Source organism: Canis lupus, chromosome 3, assembly GCF_011100685.1.
Source record: "Canis lupus familiaris isolate Mischka breed German Shepherd chromosome 3, alternate assembly UU_Cfam_GSD_1.0, whole genome shotgun sequence".
Classification (NCBI taxonomy): domain Eukaryota; kingdom Metazoa; phylum Chordata; class Mammalia; order Carnivora; family Canidae; genus Canis; species Canis lupus.
In genome coordinates, this window is record NC_049224.1 from 69,601,858 (window position 1) to 69,622,246 (window position 20,389).

At 42.0% G+C, this 20,389-nt stretch overlaps 1 protein-coding gene across 4 annotated transcripts in view; it reads left to right on the plus strand.

The window, feature by feature from the left end:
- The window catches only part of CLNK (cytokine dependent hematopoietic cell linker), a 201,857-nt gene that overhangs the window by 147,893 nt on the left and 33,575 nt on the right, over positions 1 to 20,389 (plus strand). For all 4 annotated transcript variants that reach the window (XM_038533378.1, XM_038533381.1, XM_038533380.1 and 1 more), the window contains 4 exons: positions 1,790 to 1,835; positions 13,363 to 13,388; positions 13,603 to 13,622; positions 14,866 to 14,976. In XM_038533378.1, the coding sequence (XP_038389306.1) occupies positions 1,790 to 1,835; positions 13,363 to 13,388; positions 13,603 to 13,622; positions 14,866 to 14,976 (203 nt within the window). The remainder of the gene's footprint in view (positions 1 to 1,789; positions 1,836 to 13,362; positions 13,389 to 13,602; positions 13,623 to 14,865; positions 14,977 to 20,389) is intronic.

The following is a 20,389-nucleotide window of genomic DNA, read 5'->3' on the forward strand; positions in this document are numbered from 1 at the left end:
TGCCAATGAAGAGTAACACTAACGACCTGTATTAGTCAGGGTTCTCTAGAAACACAGGAGATGAGATAAGATAGATAGACAGTCTGCTTTGCACTGCTTCCTCCAGAAGTCTTAAAAGCCTCTAGCTGGGCTAAGTGATGCAGCTTCTGTGAACCATGCTCACCTCTGTCTTAGGACTTCACATCACATTGGAACTGCCAGTTTGGGCCATTGCCTCTTCCATTAGACTGTGGGCACTGGCTCATTTTTCATCTCCATTGTTGAGCACAGTGCTGGGTACACACCAAGTGCTCAATAAATGGAAAGATGGGCAAAGGCTTAGTAGCCTTAGGTAAGTAGATAGATAGATGATAGATAGATAGATAGATAGATAGATAGATAGATAGATAGATAGACAGGCAGATATAAAAGAGTGATTATGGTGGTTCAGTCCCATGATCTGCCATCTGAAAGCTGAAGCTCCAGGAAAGCCAGTGATAAAAATTCCAGTCCGAATCTAAAGTCCTGAGAACCAAGAGAACCAATGATGTAATTCTGAGTCTAGGACAAGAGAAAACCAATATCCCAGCTCAACACTCAGGTACAGAGACAAAATTCTCTTTTTCCTCTGCCTTTGTATTCTATTCAGGTCCCAATGGATTAATTGATGCCCACCCACACTGCGGAGTGCAATCTGCATTGCTCAGTCTACTGACTCAAATGCCAATCTCATCTGGAGATACCTTCACAGACACACCCGGAAATAATGTTTATCCAATTACCTGGACACTCTGTGGCCCTGTCAAATGGACATATAGAATTAATCAACATAGACCCCACTGCTGACCTAGGCTTAGAAGCTTTCAAAAACACTGGGCATCATTATATCTTGATTTTCTTCTTCACCCTCTTGTCTAGCAATGGTAGAGCTCTTAATGGTTCACCAATGCCTTTAATAATATTAATAATGAAAACCAACAACTCTTAAGCTTTATTGGTGCCATTCCCTGTTTTAGGCACCTTGCATGGTGTGTCTCATGCAATTACCTCATCCTCATGATGTATTAGTACTTTTGTGACCTTAATTTCACAGATGAGGAAATAGAGGCTCAGAAGGGTAAGTGACTTGCCATATTCTCATAGCTGGCACGTGATGAAGATGAAATCCCAAATGGGCATCCCATACGAGGCCACTCTCTCATCTCCTTGCTCCAATACTGTCAAGAATCACTTGATCAGGGCAGCCCCGGTGGCGCAGCGGTTTAGCACTGCCTGTAGCCCTGGGTGTGATCCTGGAGACCCTGGATTGAGTCCCACATCAGGCTCCCTGCATGGAGCCTGCTTCTCCCTCTGCCTGTGTCTCTGCCTCTCATTCTCTCTCTGTGTCTTTATGAATAAATAAATAAAATCTTAAAAAAAATCACTTGATCATGTATATTGGTCTTCATAATAACTCAAGGATCTGAACTGACTAGTTTCTCTATTAAAAAAGATTAAAACTCTAAGGCTTATGATATGGCACATGCCTTTCCAAAGTTTCACAACAATAAGAGGCAGGAGTGGATCTCAAACACAAGTATTTTTATGCCAAATACCATCTGAGGCCACCACAGTGGTAAATGGCATGATGATTCCCATATTTACACTTATTTTCATGTATTGACTATATGCATATGGTGATTCTCTAAGAAGGATGAGTCCAAGGACTTTTGCTTTGACCTTAGGGAGTCTAACTATACAGAGTGGCAACACATTCGATGGTATCAGAGTCACAACTGAAGAGATAATGGTGCCATGTTGTCTTCCACAGGTGGATGAACCCATTTCCAAGGATTCCAGAAACCAACATGTTAAAGGTAAAGTCAGGTCAAAAAGTTTGATATGCAAGGATATTTCTTTACTTCCAAGTTCTTCTTGCACTTTGTCGGTGGTCACAGGTTATCTTAAACAAAGTAATCTATTGAGCTATCCTTTATTAAATAACTACTCTTGGAAAGATTCTCATACATCTTATGCCTTTTTATCACCTTACCCTATTGATGAAGAAATTGATTGTGAAACTTCATATTCCATGGTTGTGCGATTTCAGAAAGGAATTGCTTTGAAACATATGGGTTGCATTAAATATATAACTAAGTTATTTCTCCAAGCATATCCCCAGTAAAATCACAAGATAGAAATCTAATTTTAAAACGTTGATTAATTCATATGAAAACAGATTTTAAAGCTTTAGGCAAAGCAACTCAATTTGGAGATGAAGATACAGGTAGGAAGCTGAAAGGAAATAATCAATTTCAGTAGTGCTGGAAGCACAAATGGAGGACAGCCAAAGAAATTTAATTGGATCATACACATTATAGCTCCTCTCATCATCTCCCCCATGCTCCATCTTCTCTCACAATGTCCAACTGGAAAAGATGGCAATGATTTACACTTCCTAGTACTTGAAACATATCAAATTCATCTTTTGTGTCTAATGCTATATTCTATAACATATTATTAACATCACATTTTCCTTGATAAGGAGACGTTACACCTTAAAAAAAAAAAAAGGAGACGTTACAGTTAGGGTCCTAACAGGAAACAGATGGCACCCCTGAATTAGGATGATTTAAGGAAGTTTCTTTACAAAGGAACCATTTCCTGAGATCTTGGGGGTGTAGGGATAATATGGGAACTGGCGCTAAGAGCAGTGGCCCTGGCACCACCCCTCAACCCAAAAGGATGAAGGGACAGTTAGAAAACCAAAAGAAGAACACCACCTTGAGAAGAGAGACATCACCAGATCCAACTGAGCCTCGTGGAAGGGAAGCCAAAGGAACACATGTCCACCAACTTCCTTTTACAACCTTCCTCTGAATTCCTGCAGGGACTTCCCAATGGCTGAATTTGCAACCAGGATAACCCCAAACACAGGCTCTGCCCCTTCCTGGCTGTGTGACCTTAAGTTAGGCAACTAACCTTTCTGGGTCTTACTTTCCTCCTCTGCAAAGTGAGAAGTGAGCAGGGCTTTTATGACTATCCAATTTAGGAACATTAACCGAGGCAGGAAAATCTAGCTGTTCTCAAATTCTTTCTCCTTTCAGTCCTGAAAGACCTCCCATATGTCTTCCATCCATACCACTTCTAAACTCCCCCCCAAAATAGGAGAGCTTCCAAATCAGTGCCTCTTTACACCTTAAAATGTCAGTACCTTCAGTGTACCAACAGCACTTGATTCAGAGCTCTTCTCCATGAACTGATATATTTTAGTCCCTAGAAACCAGGTGAATTATGTAGACAAAATATTTTCACATCTCTTGACACAGAAAGGACCAGAAGCCCAGAGGGATCCCAGATCAGACCACAGTCATTTGACACACAAATGTTCCACATCATTCTAGAATCTTCACAGGCACCCATTGAGAAATGAGTCCTGGAGAGAGAGCAGACAAGAAATGGATGTCATAATTTCTTCCTTTTGTATAGTTCACCATACACATCCATTCGCTTCTTTGATTGCAGAAGCTTCTTTGACCATTATTCTACATATCAACATGTCTGTTTGCCGATTAAGATGCTTCTAATCCCCATTCCAACATGTGTGTTGGGGGAGCATTCCCCCACACACCCCCGCAAGCAGTTCTCAGGCAACAGCTGTGTCTACAACTCAACCCAATTCTGATACTATCTACAAAGAGGCAGCATCACATTCCACAGGTCGAGGGCTCAGTCCCACAAAGCTGCCTTCACTTCAGATGCCAGTCACAAGCCAAGATGGTCACGTGTGCTTCTGACAGACGTGTTATAGATTGGAGGTTCCACTGACCTCCCATTCTTAGGTTCCATAACTTGCTAGAGAGGCTCACAGAACTCAGAACAACATTTTACTCATGAGATTACAGTTTATAATAAAAGGATATAAGTCAGGAAAAGCCAGATGGAAGAGATGCACAGAATGAGATATGTGAGAAAGGGAGTGGCACTTCCATGCTTCTTCTATCTTCAACCCAAAAGTCTCAGAACCCAACCTTTTCAGGTTTTATGGAGGCTTCATTACATCAGCATAAGTGATGAAATCACTGGGCATTAGTAAGTGAACTCAATCTCAAGCTTCTCTCCCCTCCTTGGAAAGATTCTCATACATCTTATGCCTTTTATCACCTTACCCTATTGATGAAGAAATTGATTGTGAAACTTTGTGAGTTTGGGAGTGTGGGAACTACTAAAAGTTCTAACTCTCTAGTCACATGGTGAGCTCCCCCATTCCCCCTACAACCATGCCCAGATGCAGTCCAAAAGTCACCTCCTTAACATAAGAGAAGACACCTTTATAGTTCTCATCACTTAGGAAATTCCAAGGGATTTACAGGCTGTGTGCCAGAATCTTGGGGACAAGGATCAAATATATATTTATTATAAATCACTGTATCACAACTATCCATGCATATATTTACCTATACTTTGCCTGAGCTCACAAAGATATTGGGGTTAGTTAACAAAAACTTACATAGTAAAATAGAAGAAAATAAAAATAAAATCCTAGGGTAAATCTAGGTAGATTATAACACCGAAGCAAAGATAAAATTCAGGATCCTCAGGTACAAATTAAATTATTGGCTTGCCTCTCAGTTTTCTGGTAGCCTAAGCAAAAAGGGAATCATGCTTCTTTATGTGATATTAATTGCCCATAATAGAAAAGCAAACTAGTTCCTAAGCAAGCACAACAAAGACATCTTTCAGAGTTTTGTCAGCACTGTCCATTTTACAGGGAATGTAGGCTGACATATGGGGACCATGGCTGTATTTGACAAGGAGCGCCTGGGTAGACTGCATACAGGATGTCGGTGAAAGTAGGGCTCCCAGAATTGAGGCTTGTAGGGAGTACAAGGAGGTTGCATGGAAAACCTCTCCAGTAAGAGTCATTCTCTTTACATCCTGTCTTCCTACACTTCCCTAATCGATGGTTCTCCATCACCACCCAGAGCTCTAAGGAACCATACAGAGAAGGAAGCTCCAAGGGGGCGAAATTAATATGAATACTCCCATTTTTAGGATCAGGCATCTTGCTGGAGAATGCTTGAATGATTTATGTGTTTATTACAAAACTCTGTATTTTTGATGCAAACACATTTTCAGATAATTTATTCATTCTCACAAAATGTCATGGAAAAACCATATCGGGTGGTTCAGCAATGACAGAATTTTATGGTGATATTTTTCATCAAGTTGAGCAGTTATAGATTTATGTTAATGTACATTTCATGTCATTTTTCTTGCAATCGTATTCTGACATTATCTGGAAACTGTCAGACTTCAAGACCTTATCTTCCCTGAAGCTTGGATTTTTTTTTTTCATTTCCAAAAATGGATGAGAGTTTATTTAGGGGCAAAGTGTTTATATATAATATAGTAGTATAGCTTGTTTATGATGAGCCATTAGCACTCACCACAAATCCAAAAGAAACTGTCTTCTTTTCAGAGAAGGATAGCTGTAATGTTCAAATATAGTGTGGCTTAGCTTCTTAATGCTGAGAATAAAGGACGTTAAAGTGAATTTCTCTTTGCTTCAGATGTGAACCAAGCACAGACTGTGAACCAATTTTCTTTGAGGTGACAAGCATACCATATGCAAGAATGAATTTATAACGAAATACAATAAACTATCCAAGAAAAGAAAGAGAATTATGCACAGGTGACTGAACGTGTTCATCCAGAAACATGAGCTTGGTTGAAAAGAAGCAAAATAGAATTCCACATAATGCCATCAAAAGACCTTTCTTCTCATTTGCTTTTAAAGGAATTTGGATGCCAACAAAATTAGAATCAGAGATGAGTTTGAGTTAATCTGGTTCAGCTCCTTCATTTTATGCAAGGAAGCCTAGCAAGAGAAGTGGCTTGCTCAAGGTCACAGAGGTCAGAGACTAGACCAGAGCCCAGGGCAGTGTTTCCAGGGTTTTGCTGTATTTGCTAGCATCTAAAATCCATTCTGCAAACTCCCCCTCCTGTCCCCTGTTAACCCACACATCCAAACTCTGTAAGGTTTAGTGCAGGACAAGAATTGATGGGCGATACTGCCCCCTCGTGGCACAGCGTGGCAACACAAAACATTGCAAAAATAATGGAACTTGGCGCTCCATAGATTGTATTTTTAACAAAAATAAGAAGCCTTGGGCCACAGAGATGATCAGAAATAAATTTAAGACAATTCTCATATAATTTTGGATTTAAATTTATTTCAGACACAACCCATGGCTCAAAAGCAACACAAGCACTGATAGAATATTCGGTTCAAAGTTGATGTTATAAATGTGTTATGAATGTTATAAATTTTGTAAAAATCCCTCATTAATGGGACTACAGGAAAGCATTTTTGTCTCCTCATCACACACAGAAAATAAGGTGGCTCAGAGAAAAGGAAGGGTGTCTGATAACTGCTCGTTTTAACAAATACGGTTTTCTGAAAGAGAAATTATAAAGTAGCCACAAACAAAGGAATAAAAAACAAGGGAGTTACCACTGTGCGTGATAACTGCCAGGGTAGCAGGTCGCTTTGTTTAAAATTACTTGTTCCAGGGCACTGAACAGCAATCAGACCGTAGGCCATGAGGAGCTCCCAGTCTGGTGCAGTCAACACCACGTATTTTGGGAACTCAGTAACGTGCATACTTAATTCTACCTGGAGGAAGGATTGTGTTTCCTAGGAAGGCTTCACAGAGCAAGAGACATTGGACTGAGGTGGGAGACAATGACCTCACAGGAAGTTAAGTATGATTTCTGATGCTCAGGAGCAGCTAAAATGTGGTTGCATGAATGTGGGGACATGGATCCCTGGGTTCATATCCCAACACGACTGCTTTCCAAATAAGAAAACCCCAAGAACCTTAACCTTTCTACGTTAGTCTCCACTTCTCTAGAATGGAGGAGAGGGGATCCCTGGGTGGCTCAGTGGTTTAGCACCTACCTTCAGCCCAGGGCATGACCCTGGAGTCCTGGGATTGAGTCCTACATGGGGTTCCCTGCATGGAGCCTGCTTCTCCCTCTGCCTGTGTCTCTGCCTCTGTGTGTGTGTGTGTGTGTGTGTGTGTGTGTGTGTGTCTCATGAATAAATAAAATGGGATCCCTGGGTGGCGCAGCTGTTTAGCACCTGCCTTTGGCCCAGGGCGCGATCCTGGAGATCCGGGATCGAATCCCACGTCGGGCTCCTGGTGCATGGAGCCTCCTTCTCCCTCTGCCTATGTCTCTGCCTCTCTCTCTCTGTGTGTGTGACTATTATAAAAAAAAAAAATTAAAAAAAAAAAGATACCTTTAAAAAAAATGAATAAATAAAATATTTTAAAAATAATAAAATAAAAATAAAATGGAGGAGATGCCAGCTTTATCATAAGATACCTGTAGTTGGAAAGGCAAGAACCAGTGAAAACCTACAGGACTGTCGTTGACACATGGTGGACCCTCCACAAAGGGCTACTAGAGTAGTCCTTCGCAGGACTCTGTATTCCTTCCAATCCTTGCCTTTCTTCCAGCACTCAAATATCTTCCTAACTCTCGAAGCTAAAACCATGACATTCTCTATCCAGTCTGGTGTACAGCATACAAAGTAAGTCTTGTAGATGAATATAAAAATAAGCTAGCTTCTCAATCACAAGGATCAAAGTTTACTGAACGTTGTTTTCCCTAAAAGAAACACAGAGCACCATGCTGAGTACAGAGTAGATGCATAGGAAATATTTATTAGGTCTAAAACTCAGTCCATTTTAATAGCATATCAGATCAGCATCACCAGGTGTTACTGGGCCACCTAGAGACAAACCTATGACTCTCAGTCATGCGCCCCCCACTAGCTGAGGGCCTATCCCACATCCCCCACTAACCCCAACATGGAGAAGTAGATGGTCAAGTGCATGTTGATGTCCATGCTCCTAAGATTGTACTCTCTGACTTTATTTGCACAGTTGCTAAAGAAAGTACATCCCTCTCAAATCCATGGCTTTGTCTAATTTAATGTCTCTCTGCCCAACCCAAAGAATGGTGTCAGCAATTTATTGTTGTAATTAATTTCTGAACACTTCAGACTTAAAGAGGTGTCTCAAACAGGCCTTGTCAAATCTACATTAGCCACTTGGATCATATGTTGCTTCTTAAGGTTCTTCCATAATTAATCATCAGGACATGCAGTCCTAATCACATTTATATATCATAAAACTCTTAGACATGATAAATACTGTGAATGAGTCCAGGTTTTATCCATTTTTGTCCAGAGTCTATTTCTCTAATTATAGAACTATCTATCTAGGTCTATCTCTGAACTGTTGATCTTCATGATCATATTTCATAGATAAAGGGTATGATGTATATTTAACACAAATTGAATGGCAGCTAAGTAAAAAAAGACAAGTATTATTTCATTCTAACCACACCCAAAAAACTATGCTTCGTGATCTGCATTCTACAGACTCAGAACCTGAAGCATAGAGCATTTGCAAAATTTGCCCACAGTCACTCAGTAAGTGATAGAGGAGGGATTAGAACCCAATGTGAATGATTTCCAAGATCCCATTTGTTGCCACTCTGTTGTGTCATTGTCCCTTCAATCAAGAAATACATCTACATATCTTTGTTCCCTGTTTAAGTCACAGATGAGGTTACCAAAGCACAAAGAGGCCAAATAATTTGTATTAAGTCTCTCAGCTCATTAATAGTAGTGTCAACACCAAATCACAAGTGGTAGTAAATCTAAAAACAGATCTCTGAGGGGGAAAAAGTATGAGAACAAATTTGAAGGGCTGACGCTATCCTACTTCCAGATATATACTATAAAGCTCTGGTAACCAGGGCAGTGCAGTATTGGTGAAAGAACAAACGCAGCAATGGAACAGAATGGAGAGCCCAGAAATAGACCCATATTTAGTCAACTGATCTCTGACAAAGCAGCGGAGGTCATCCGATGGAGCAAAGACTGTCCTTCCAGCAAACAGTGCTGGAACAACTGGACATCCTCTTGCAAAAAAAAGGAAGGAGAAGGAAAGAAAGAAGAAAGAGAAAGAAAGGAAAGAAGGAAGGAAGGAAGGAAGGAAGGAAGGAAGGAAGGAAGGAAGGAAGGAAGGAAGGAAGGAAGGAAGGAAGGAAGGAAGGAAGGAAGAAAGAAAGAAGAGAGAGAGAAAGAGAGAAAGAAAGAAAAAGGAATTAATCTAAACACAGGCCTTACTCCTTTACAAAGATTAACTCAAAATGGATCGGAGACCTAAATTAAAAATTGAAACTATAAAACTAGAAGATAACACAGGAGAAAACCTCGATGACCTTGAGCATGGTGATACCTTTCTAGCCAACAACACCAAAGGCACGACCCATGAGACAAATCATCGATGAGCTGGACTTCCTGAAAATTACAAACTTCTGCTCTGGGAAAGACAATGTCAAGAGAAGAAGACAAATCACAGCCCTGTGGAGAATATCTGCAAAAGACACGTCTGATAAAGGACTGTTGTCCAAAATATACAAAGAGCTCATAAAGCTCAACAATAAAAAAAAAAGAAACAGTCCAATTAAAAAATGGGCCAAAGACCTCAACAGACACATCACCAAAGAAGATATACAGATAGCAAATAAGCCTATGGAAGGATACTCCACATCATACATCAATCACCAGGGGGAGACGAATTCAAACAATCATGAGATAGTACCACACACCTATAAGAATGGCCAAAACCCACAGAATCCACAACCCCAAATGCTGGTGAAGATGCAGATGGACAGGAGTGCTCACACATCGCCGGTGGGAATGCAAAAGAGCACAGCCACTTGGAAGACAGTTTGGCGGTCTCTGATAGAACTGAACGTGTACGTGAAATCATTTATTTTTCAGTAATGGCTGTGTTTCACAACCGCATTGCAAACAAAGCAAAACAAAGACCACAAATAGGCCTTGTGATCCTTTCTTCTCCAGGATGCTTTGCTTTAACTTCGCAGAACCCTGCAAGGTGGACAATTTCTTCACGATTTCTCCCTAAGAAGCTACAGAGGTAACAGTCAAACCCAGTGCATCAGTTCTACAGCCGCGCTGCGCTCACCTCACCACGTTACCTCCGAAGCAGCAATAAATTTTGCGGCGGAAGTGGAATCAATCTTGTGGCAGGACCAAGAGCAAATGAGGACACTCTGTGGGCAGATGGTGCTAATTACACAGATGGCCACCAGATGGCGAGCACGCCAGCCTCCTCCTCCTCCTGAAACCCACTTGATTGAATTTCAAGAAGGAAAGGACCACACAGAAAAACCGTGCGTGTGTCTTCTTATGTCACAGATAGGGAGTTTTCCTAGCATTTGAGATTATCTGTGTGCTTCACAAGGAGAGTAGATTGCCATTCCCCCTCTAATTTTCCATTGCACAATAATGCTAGTAACTGGCTGTGAGTTACAGGCCACATACCTGAAGCACTAACCCATGTATCCCACACACAGATTCCAGTGGAGTGTGAGTATCTATTTCTCACTTTTCCAGATGAGAAAACTCAGCCATCCCTCAATCCTTTTGCTTATTTCACAAATATTTATTGAGAACTTGCTATGCTCTTGCCCGTAGTAGGTACAGAATCAAGATTCAAATTCCAAAAACTCTACTCCATATATTTCATCTTCTTCTATTATCCCAAATACCCGAGCTATTATGACTTTATTAAGCAACCCCCCCTCCCAAAACCAAGCTGGTTGGATTTTATGAATTGATGATGACATGGTACGTTGCCTATTTGATCCAGTTTTCTCACTTGTAGAATTCCTGAAATTCACGCTTACCTGCTAATCTGTAGGATTTCAGTTATCTAAGCAATGCACAAGTGAAGCTTGACAGCACCAATGATTACTAATACACATATCGGATAGAACCAAAATCTCTGCTGCTGTCGCTGATATCATATACAAGATTTTTTAAGTGAGGGGGCAAAACTAAGTGATGCCACAGAAAATGTGAAATTATAATGAAGACACAGGACACATGAACACTGTACCCAAAAGACAAAGCTCCTACCATAGCCTATAAGATGGCAGGTGATCTAGGCACTCTCCTACCTCCACAACCACCACTCACTCAAGCCGCACCTCCTTCTTGTTCATCTCACCTCAGGGCCTTTGCACTTGCTGTTCCCTCTGTCGGGAAACGCCTGCCCTCACAATCATGTGATGGGCTCCCTTACTTTTCTTGGGCCTCTGTTTTCATCACTTAACCAGAAAGACTTTCTGGGATCTGCCTATAAAACAGCCAACCCGCTCCCCCTTTTCTCTTGCATGACAGATGGAGAAGTCTTCATGGTCCTACTTTCTCCCTCATTCTGTAGCATTTTTCTTTGGAGCATTTGTCATCACCTGTCATTGTCATTGTATACTTGTATTTGTTTTCTATCTCCTGTCACTGAAATGTAAGTTACATGGGAATAACAACTTCTGTTTAAGCGTTATATTCTCCACCACCTCCATTAATAAATATATTAAAAATGAATCCATGCCTGACATATACTATGTGCTCAATAATAAGTCAATGAATTAAAGGAAGATAGATATCCTTTCCTGAGCTCAGTCACTGAGGCAAACAGGATAGAGATCTCTGAAACGATAAATGGAATATTCCTACTGAGTCCCAGATACTCAGTCTTTTTATTGAATTTTTTTCCAGTAATTGAATTGATCCCCCATAGATATAGTGGTAGCTATGAAGAAAGGCCTCTCCAAAAGCTGACATCTATAGCTTTGCAGGGAAAGGCATCAATATGAGCAGCGAGGCAGTCCACTGGGGAGCTCTGAGGGTGAAGCCAATGCAAACAAAGCGAGACGAAGTGCATCTTACACTTTTGACTTGCTGCCTTAAGAGGGTATCATGTAGTCTAGCTTTTTGGAAATACCACTGAAAGAGCCAAAGATCTAACATTAACTAGACTGCTGCCGTTGTTGAAATCCATCCCGGATCCTATTTTGTTTTTACGATGCCAAGAACATCTACGATTCCTGTTTGCCATTAGTGTTTGAATTTATGCAGAAAAAATCCAGTTTATCTATTTTAAAAGTGTCTTCCAAAAACAAAAATAAAATACGAAGTATGGTAATTTTCCTCCATTGAGTAATTACTTCAGACCTGGAAGAGCCCTCCAAATCACCCAGACAAGTATGTGCTGTGTTGTTCTGGGCCAGCTGGACGTTTCCCCCAAAAGAAATCTGGAAGCAGATTGAGGTGGAGCCCCCTGTGACATGGGACGATGAGCCAGAAACCAGTCCCCTAGCCCTCTCGGCCCCTCAGGGAGCCCTGGGGGAGTCCAGGGTGCCCTTCAGAGGATGGTTAACACCCCCTGAGCCAGTTTGGCCTCACTGCCTCACACACAGGAAATGAAGCTCAGCGAAGCCAGCAATCAGCCAAGGGTGAAGTCATCCACAACAGGGGCCACGTTTTCCCATTGGCTCCTCCCACAACCTTATAAAACATTTACAACAGCACATCTGCTTTCATAGGAGGTTTTTTCTGACATCCCCCACTAACCTAAATCTCTCGTGTGTCCCTTTAATATCATGACCTTCTCTCTGAAATTCTGAAAGATTTTGTAGTGTTTCCAATGCACATCTACGCTCTTAGGTACAAGCCTGGTGGCAACAGGGACAGTGTCTTCCCGTCACAATTGTGTCCCCAGACCCCAGACCTTGGCCTGTGAACCCAACAAGTGTAAATCCTTTGAGGGAAGGGCAGTATTGTCTTTGTCCCCTAGCGCCTGGTTCTGTGCTAATTAGCTCAGAGTTGCAGCCTAATGATTACCTTTGAGTTGAATTGGATTGTGGAACTAAAACTACCTGGATGTCAGGAAAAGCCCTCCTGGCCTTCATTCACACCCTTCTAGGGTTGGGTGGTCTTGAGCAATTGTCCTACCTAGTTTGTCCTTACTTTCGTCTAATATAAAAGTTGGGTTTTAGAGTCTTAGAAAACCCTTCCATCTAGAAAATTCGGTGATGCTATCTCTCTTCCTCTGCTCAGAAATGTCCAGTGAAGGTGTTTGGCAGGAATCTGAAATAATGAGGTAACTATATAAATATAGAAGAATGTTAATTATAAGTAAGAATTAGTGGCCAAGAGGCAGACCTTGGGAGTCCTACCACATGCTATGAAGTCTTCATTCTACCATTTACGGGGTGTCTGGAGGGTAACTTCCCCATGCCTCACTCTTCACTTCCAGAACAAAGGTGAGGATTAAATGAGATCCCAGAACTAGTAATATTAGGTCCTGGATACCTAATAAGATCTCAGCAAACTTTAACTGACATTTTCATCAAGATTATTCAAATGGGGAATAATTTCCACTCAAACATATGTAAAACTAGTTTGATGACATTTTCCATAAACTCACTGCTTTTCCTCTTATGTTTCAGGAGACAGACCCACAAAAGGAAGTAAGGTAAGAGAAGTCATTAAAATGTGTTTGCCACCCACTCTTTATTTTAGAAGCATGGGAATGTGGACAATGCAAAGGCTTAGATATCACTTGAAAAATATATCCTAGAAGTTTGGTTGGCATTTGTCATTTCTATTTGTAAACCCTCAAACTGTGAACTGTTAGTTCTGCTCAGAGAACAATACATTTAATTTCTGATTCTCATTTCCTTTTGCAGACTCCTCTACCACCTCCTCGGTAAGACACTTAAAATAGAAATTTTATTTTGCTATGCACTTAAATGATGATTTCCAGAATCTGAAAAGCTCCAGAATTTAAAAAAGAAAAACACAAGCAGTTGATGTGGAAAAACTAGTATGAGCTGGCCAGTGAACAAGAGTGGACAAGCCTTTACTCAACGACATTCCCACTCACTCACACCCAACTAGCCACTCTTTGTACCTTCACTCATCTGTTCGTGATGTGGGCACTGCTCCTCTATCCTTTCCCGTTGCTTCCCTCCTAGAAACCTTCCAGATGGGGCACCTGATGGCTCAGCAGTTGAACATCTGCCTTTGGCTCAGGTCATGATCCAAGGGTCCTAAGATCGCATCTCACATCAGGCTCCCCGCAGAGAGCCTGCTTCTCCATCTCCCTATGTCTCTGCCTCTCATGAATAAATAAATAAATAAAATCTTTAAAAAAAAAAAAAAAGAAAAGAAAGAAAGAAGCCCCCCCCCCCAGATGATACCAGCACTTAGGAAATGCCTTAAAGGAACTTACAAGGTATAGGTATACATTTATATATGCACATGTATTTTTCCATATAATATACATAGAAATACTACTATTATTCTATCGTGCATACACATGAAGGGAAGAGCCACAGCCTGGACTTCACAGGCTCTGGATGAGTCGGTCACTCTGCTGTCCTACTTGGGCCCCGAGAGGACCTCTGTCACAGAGAGTAGCACCCTCACTTCTGAGTGTACCTTATGGCTTCTCTCTGACACCCTGGAGGGAAGCAAAAACGAACTGTTTTTGCTCTCTGCATCTCCAGCCTCCACCAATAGTGCCTGATATACTTTATAAATGAGTGAACAGCAGAATAAATGGGTGAGTGAGACGCTCATTGACTTTTAAACATTTTCCTATTTCTTTGGGGCGTTTAAAGAGCTCACATCTTCCAGTCGTCCTCAAACCCAGACAGGCGGCATGTTGAGCAATCTGTGATGCCCTGCAGAGGATGACATCATATCCTTTGGAAAACAGAACCAGACCAAAGAGCATGTTGTGGGGAGGGAGTTTTAGGCTCATTGGGAGTGACTTTAGAGTGTTCTGATCATCAAAGCTACCTGAAAATGATCAGATTGCCCTTTAAAGCAGCCAGCACCCCAAAACTAACTTCCCACCCAAAGCTGGGGACACGGAAGGCAGGGCTGGCTGAGGAACCACCTGCACAGCCAACCTTCTCAGACTCTCACTGTGACTCTTTCCACAGGCCACCCGTCACTCTTCCAAAGAAATACCAGCCCTTGCCACCCCAGCCAGAGAGCAGCTGGTCACCCCCCCCTCAGAGGCTCAGCTTTCCTGAAGTCCAGAAAGGGCCCAGGTGACAGGTTTGGTGTTGTCGCTGGTGGGTATGGGAGGGCAAGGAGGACAACCAACCATCTCTGGAAACAGGCTCCCTACTGTGCTCGGAGGGGCTGACCATGCCTGGAGCGAACATAGTCTTAGAAACCTGCACTTCGATTCTTTAACAGAAAATCCACCTTCTTTGTAATAAAATGAGTTACTGAAACAAAGGCTCACTTGAAACCCGAATTCATTATTGAAGAAAATGGTAAGTGCCAGAAAGGAATCAGGACTTTTTATGTAAAAACCGAAAGGGTGTTCAGGCTATCAGCAGACCAATTCCGACCCCCAGCTTCTCACCACCCAGGCTGCAGGAATATTATCACGCGTGAAAACCCATTTGTCAATAACGGGTTTGACAATAATGTTTTTGGCAAATAATTAAAAAGCCAACACTCTGGCATGAAGAGCTGACGACAGAGCCCCACTCCCAAACATGTGGGGCATCTGGCAGCCAGCAACAATCACGACATGTAACAAATGTGAATGGGCTTCCCCTCCTCCCCTCCAACAGAGTTTGAATTTCCAAAACTGCCTTATTTTAGAAGGCAGAACAGAAGTTAGCATTTCTCTTTGCTCCTGCATGGAGTGAATGACACTTTCCTACTGCAATCTTGAATCAGCAGATTGGAGCCAAGGCATTAATTAGTAAGCATTTTTTCAAAGATCCAGAAATTGAAAATATCAGGCATATTTTGAGCTTCTGTGGAAAACCCAGTCAGGTTCTGATGGGAACGTGGAAGAGCCTAAAATGCCATTTCCCCCTTCTTTTTCGGGCGAATGTCTCTTCATCTGTTCATCCTTTGCAGCCCCACGCAAACACACCTCCCGCTCTCCCCCGTGCAATCTCACCTCCTCTGCCGGCTTCTCCACTGGCCTCACAGTGTGGGGAGGGATACAAGCGCTCAGGTGTCGATTCCAAATGCCCCAGCTAAAATTTAGGTGCTCCTTCTTCTGAATGGGCACATTTGGGGCAGCAGTTCTCAGCTGGAGGTGACTTGGCCCTCAAGGGAAATTAGCAGTGTCCAGAGACAAATTTTTTTGTGACATGTCAATGGCAGGAATGCTCCTGGCATCTCGTGGGTACAGGCCAGGGACACCACTAAACACCCTACAGTGTATGGAACAGGCCCACAACAAAGAATAATGGGCCCTAAAAGGTCAATAGTGCAGAGGTTGAGAAAATCCTTTAGAGCAAATTACTCACCTTCACCCAGCTCTGGCCTTTTTCAGTGGTAAAGGGAGGATTGCAGTAATACCTACCACCTAGCTCATGGACTAATGTGAGAATTACACAAGCTTAATCATGCCAAGTGTTCAACGCTGCTTGTCCAGCATATAGTTGTGGCTCCCATTACCTGGAGCCATTTCCTGTTGCTGGCTTTCCCACCCCCGACCCCGTATAATTATTTGGATGCAAGACTGTCTGTTTCACCCCAAAAGGAGGCACTGACTTATTTCAGCGTGAGTAGTTCCTAGCACAGTGCCTGGCACACAGTACACTTTTGATAAATCTGTAATTCCTTCTGCAATTTCCAGAGGGTCCTAGCCAGACCGGGAGTCACCAAATGTGCTCTGTTTTGATTTCTAGTTTCAAAGTGTGAAAGACAACAGCCAACAGTAGACCGTCAACCCCGTGAAGTGGTGTCATCAGTATTGGAAATGTAAAATGTATCACTCCCAGAGACTACTGACCAAAGAGTCTAACATGTTCAGAACTGGTCAAAATTCAGAGAAGTAAGAAGATACAACACAGGATGAACAAAATATTAGAGCTCATGAGGTTCTTCAGTGTGGAGAAAAAGAGAATTTTCTCTTCCTTCTGTTTCTTCGTGCTGGAAAGAACAGGTGTTGGGACCCAGCAGAACTGGGCTTGGATCCCAGCTGAGCCACTTCTGGCTGTATCAGCTCATAAAGCTCTTACGACAGTTCTGAGTTTCCTTATTTGTGAAAACAGCATAGCCATCCCCCTGTGACAGAGTTGCAGTGATTTCTCTAGGGTGCCTAGGATAATATCTGTCACTGCACAGGAAAGAAAGAAAAACACCTGAACATCATCTCCCATATGTACCCGACAGAATCAGGCACCTATAACCCTATTTTTCTCTTGAAATACAGGCTATATATTCTAGTGCAATGTTCCTCATCCTGGCTTTACATTAAAATAATCAGGAAAGCTTTTTAAAAAGTACTATCCCCCATTACCTGCTTCAATCACTCATAGAGATGAGAAGGAGCCGTCACTGTTTTTTAAAGCTCTCCAGGGTGAAGCTGATGCGCAGGCAGGGCTAAGGACCCAGAGGGAACCAGGTTCTAGGAATCTATCTGCAAAGCTTTGACGGGCCTTAGGCCTTCCCTACATATGCTCAAGCTTCCAGTGTCTAAAATAATGCTCACTTGAGGTGTAAATGAGTTCCTCTGCAGTCTGGATCACTACAGCTTATTATGCAGCCAACGCCATCGTGTTGGAATCTTTACAAATCTCCATTTTGCATCACTGGGGTTTCTGCAGCCATAATTAAATTTGTTTAATCACTTTTAGAAGTGACGAGAACCTGGCTGGGTCTCTTTACCATAAACCTCTCCAGAGGGTCATTACATCCCACCTCACTGTATCCTTCCAGGAGTCCTCTAAAGAATGGTTTTCAAAGGCTTGGTGGCTGGCTGATAGAAGGTGCCCGGTAAAAATCACTTCCCTAACCTTTGGGTACATAGGGTCACTAAGATTCACAGAAGTTAGGTGACTTGATCAAAGTTATAGGATTGGTGTAGGACCCCTGAGGGATCAAAAAAAAAAAAAATACAGAGCTTGTGTGAGACATCAGGAATGTCACCCTGAATGAGAAAGAGTTTTGCTATAAGAGGAGAGCTTCCAAATTCATTCTGAGTTGGGCACCATATTGGTAGTCAGATGGCCATTACTAATGACACACATGTTGACTGTCAACAACCACAGGAGGCTGTGGCTAGGTTCACTGTCTCTGAAAACAGAAGGGACACTGGAGAGCTAAGCTGCTTCAGCCCATTCAGGAAGACTAGGGCCCACTCCCCTCCTACCAGCTGCTCCTTAGGCTCTGGGGGATGGATGGCCCTCCCTCAGGGGAGGCAGTGATTGACAGGTAGCAGTCCACAGCAGCCACGGAAGGCAGCTGACAGCTGTAGCCCTATACAATGGCCTCTGCTCCCCTGACAGTGAATGTGGCTCTGGCTATTTCTGCATCCATTTGTCTCCCCGGGCTCGGCCAGTCTCCATTTGAAAGCCAGGTCTTGGCTTCACCAAACCATTGCTGAATAGAAGCACTTCTGTTAATGAACATGCAACTTAAATCCTTCATTGACGACTGAAAATTAGAAGAGGACTTTGAAGTCTGGGGAATGTTTGTGGGGCATTCCCTTCATGGACCATTATTATGATTTTTATCCTATCCATGTACTTAATTATTTTTTGCTCAGCAAATTTTCTTTAAGGTAAGTAAATTTATTTAAAAGGGAAACATCATTACCGTCACTACAACACAGCCAATTTCAGACCAAAATTTTGAGCCTGGGGCATTTTCTGTCTCTTAAAAGAGACGACAACTAAAATGCAAGAGCAGTATTTGGATAAAGTAACCTCTGTATTGAAACTCTCTCTTTGACATAATTAGAAAGAGATTAAAAAGGGAATAACTTTCCCACGATGTAGCCATTGTAATTTTAATACCATGGCACATGCACCAAATAAAAGCATCCTGAATAATTGTCAGAGGAATGGAACTTTTCTGAGTGCTTGTTACACAATGGACCCAACTCTGGGGTCTTGTGGATGCTTTACCTCATGTAGTCCCCCAACCACACTGTGCAGAGAGCTGTATCACAACCCCCAGTTTACTGCGGGGGACGCAGAGGTCATGAGTTGAGACGTCTCCCTGCAGCTTTAGCAAACTCCAACCCCTCTGTGCAGGATTCAGCCAGAATGTAATTTAAAGAAGGTACCTGATATTTAACCACAAAACACCTGTTCGCCTAACTACAGTTTTCCCTTTGAACCAGCAAAGCTGGCACCGCATCAGTTCACAATTTCAAGGACAAAACTGTACATTCTGATGATGTAGGAAGTGCAAACAAAAGAATCTATGGAGATATTGAGAAACTACAGTCCTTTAATAGAAAGGAAGCCTGGATTACCATGAAGATACACAAATTTGTACGGGAACAGGAACTTATGGATGGGAACTATGGATTTGAGAGCATGAATTTAATTATTATCATTATAGTTTTGCAAGATGTTGCCATTGGAGGAAACTGGGTGAGATGCACACAAGATCTCTCTGCATTACTTCTTACAGGAGCACGAGACCCATAATTATGTTGGAGCAAAAGTTTTATTTAAAAGAAAATATGACTGTTAAAGGTGTTCTGAGGACAGAAGGTGTTATTTTCTTCCAAATAGCTTTCATGTATATTATTTCATGAGCACCTTAATCAACCCTCCTCATTTCTGTGTGGGTTTACCCATTTTACAGGTGGGAAAATCAAGCTTCAGAGAAGGGCTTTACTTCTTGAGGATGAGGGAGCTCACAGATGACAGAGCAAGGATTCAAACCCAGTTTATTTAAAACTAAGCAAAATCTAAGGGACACTCAAAAATGGCTATTTTTATAGTAAAGTGGATTATCCTCAAATACACAATGAGCACCGATTATGCAGAGAAAAGGATGGAGGGGAAGCTTATTCATGCTATGTAGGCAGTGACCATGGCTTATAGGCTGGCCATCTCCAAAACAGAACACAGGACAACTGACACGAGATGAAAGATGCTCTCAGAGAAGCAATGCGATGCAGTGAGGAGCCAAGTGCCCACCCTGCTCTGCCATTTTGTGATTGTGCAGGTCTCTCGATCTTCATAAATGTCATTTAAGAGGACCCCCGCCCCTCCAACCACCACCAAAGCCTGATGCCTTCATTTTATAGGTAAAGGGAGCAACTAACTTGTAGAATCTTGTCAACATAGGCATTTCCATGCCCAAAGACATTGCTGTGCACAGAAAACCCTCCTATAATGACTTGGGTTCTTAACTTAAAAATCCAGTTTTTTAATGTTACCACTTCCAAAGCCTAGCTTTCCTAAAGCCTCAAATTTCCATCAATAAAGTATATTGCTGTATTTATAAATTGAGCAATTTTATCTCAGCGGAAGGACACTCTGTCACACTAGGTAGGTTAAGGAATCTAGACAGCAAGACTTATTTATAAATTCAGCTAAACCTCCTTAAGCATTTGAAATACCTTTATATATCTAACTTTAAACCCTAACAAGCAAAATTTTAAAAATTTTATAAATCTTATAAGGTAAATATATATATCTAGAAAAATTCAAGTTCCCTCAAACAGTTCAAATTCTTTATAAG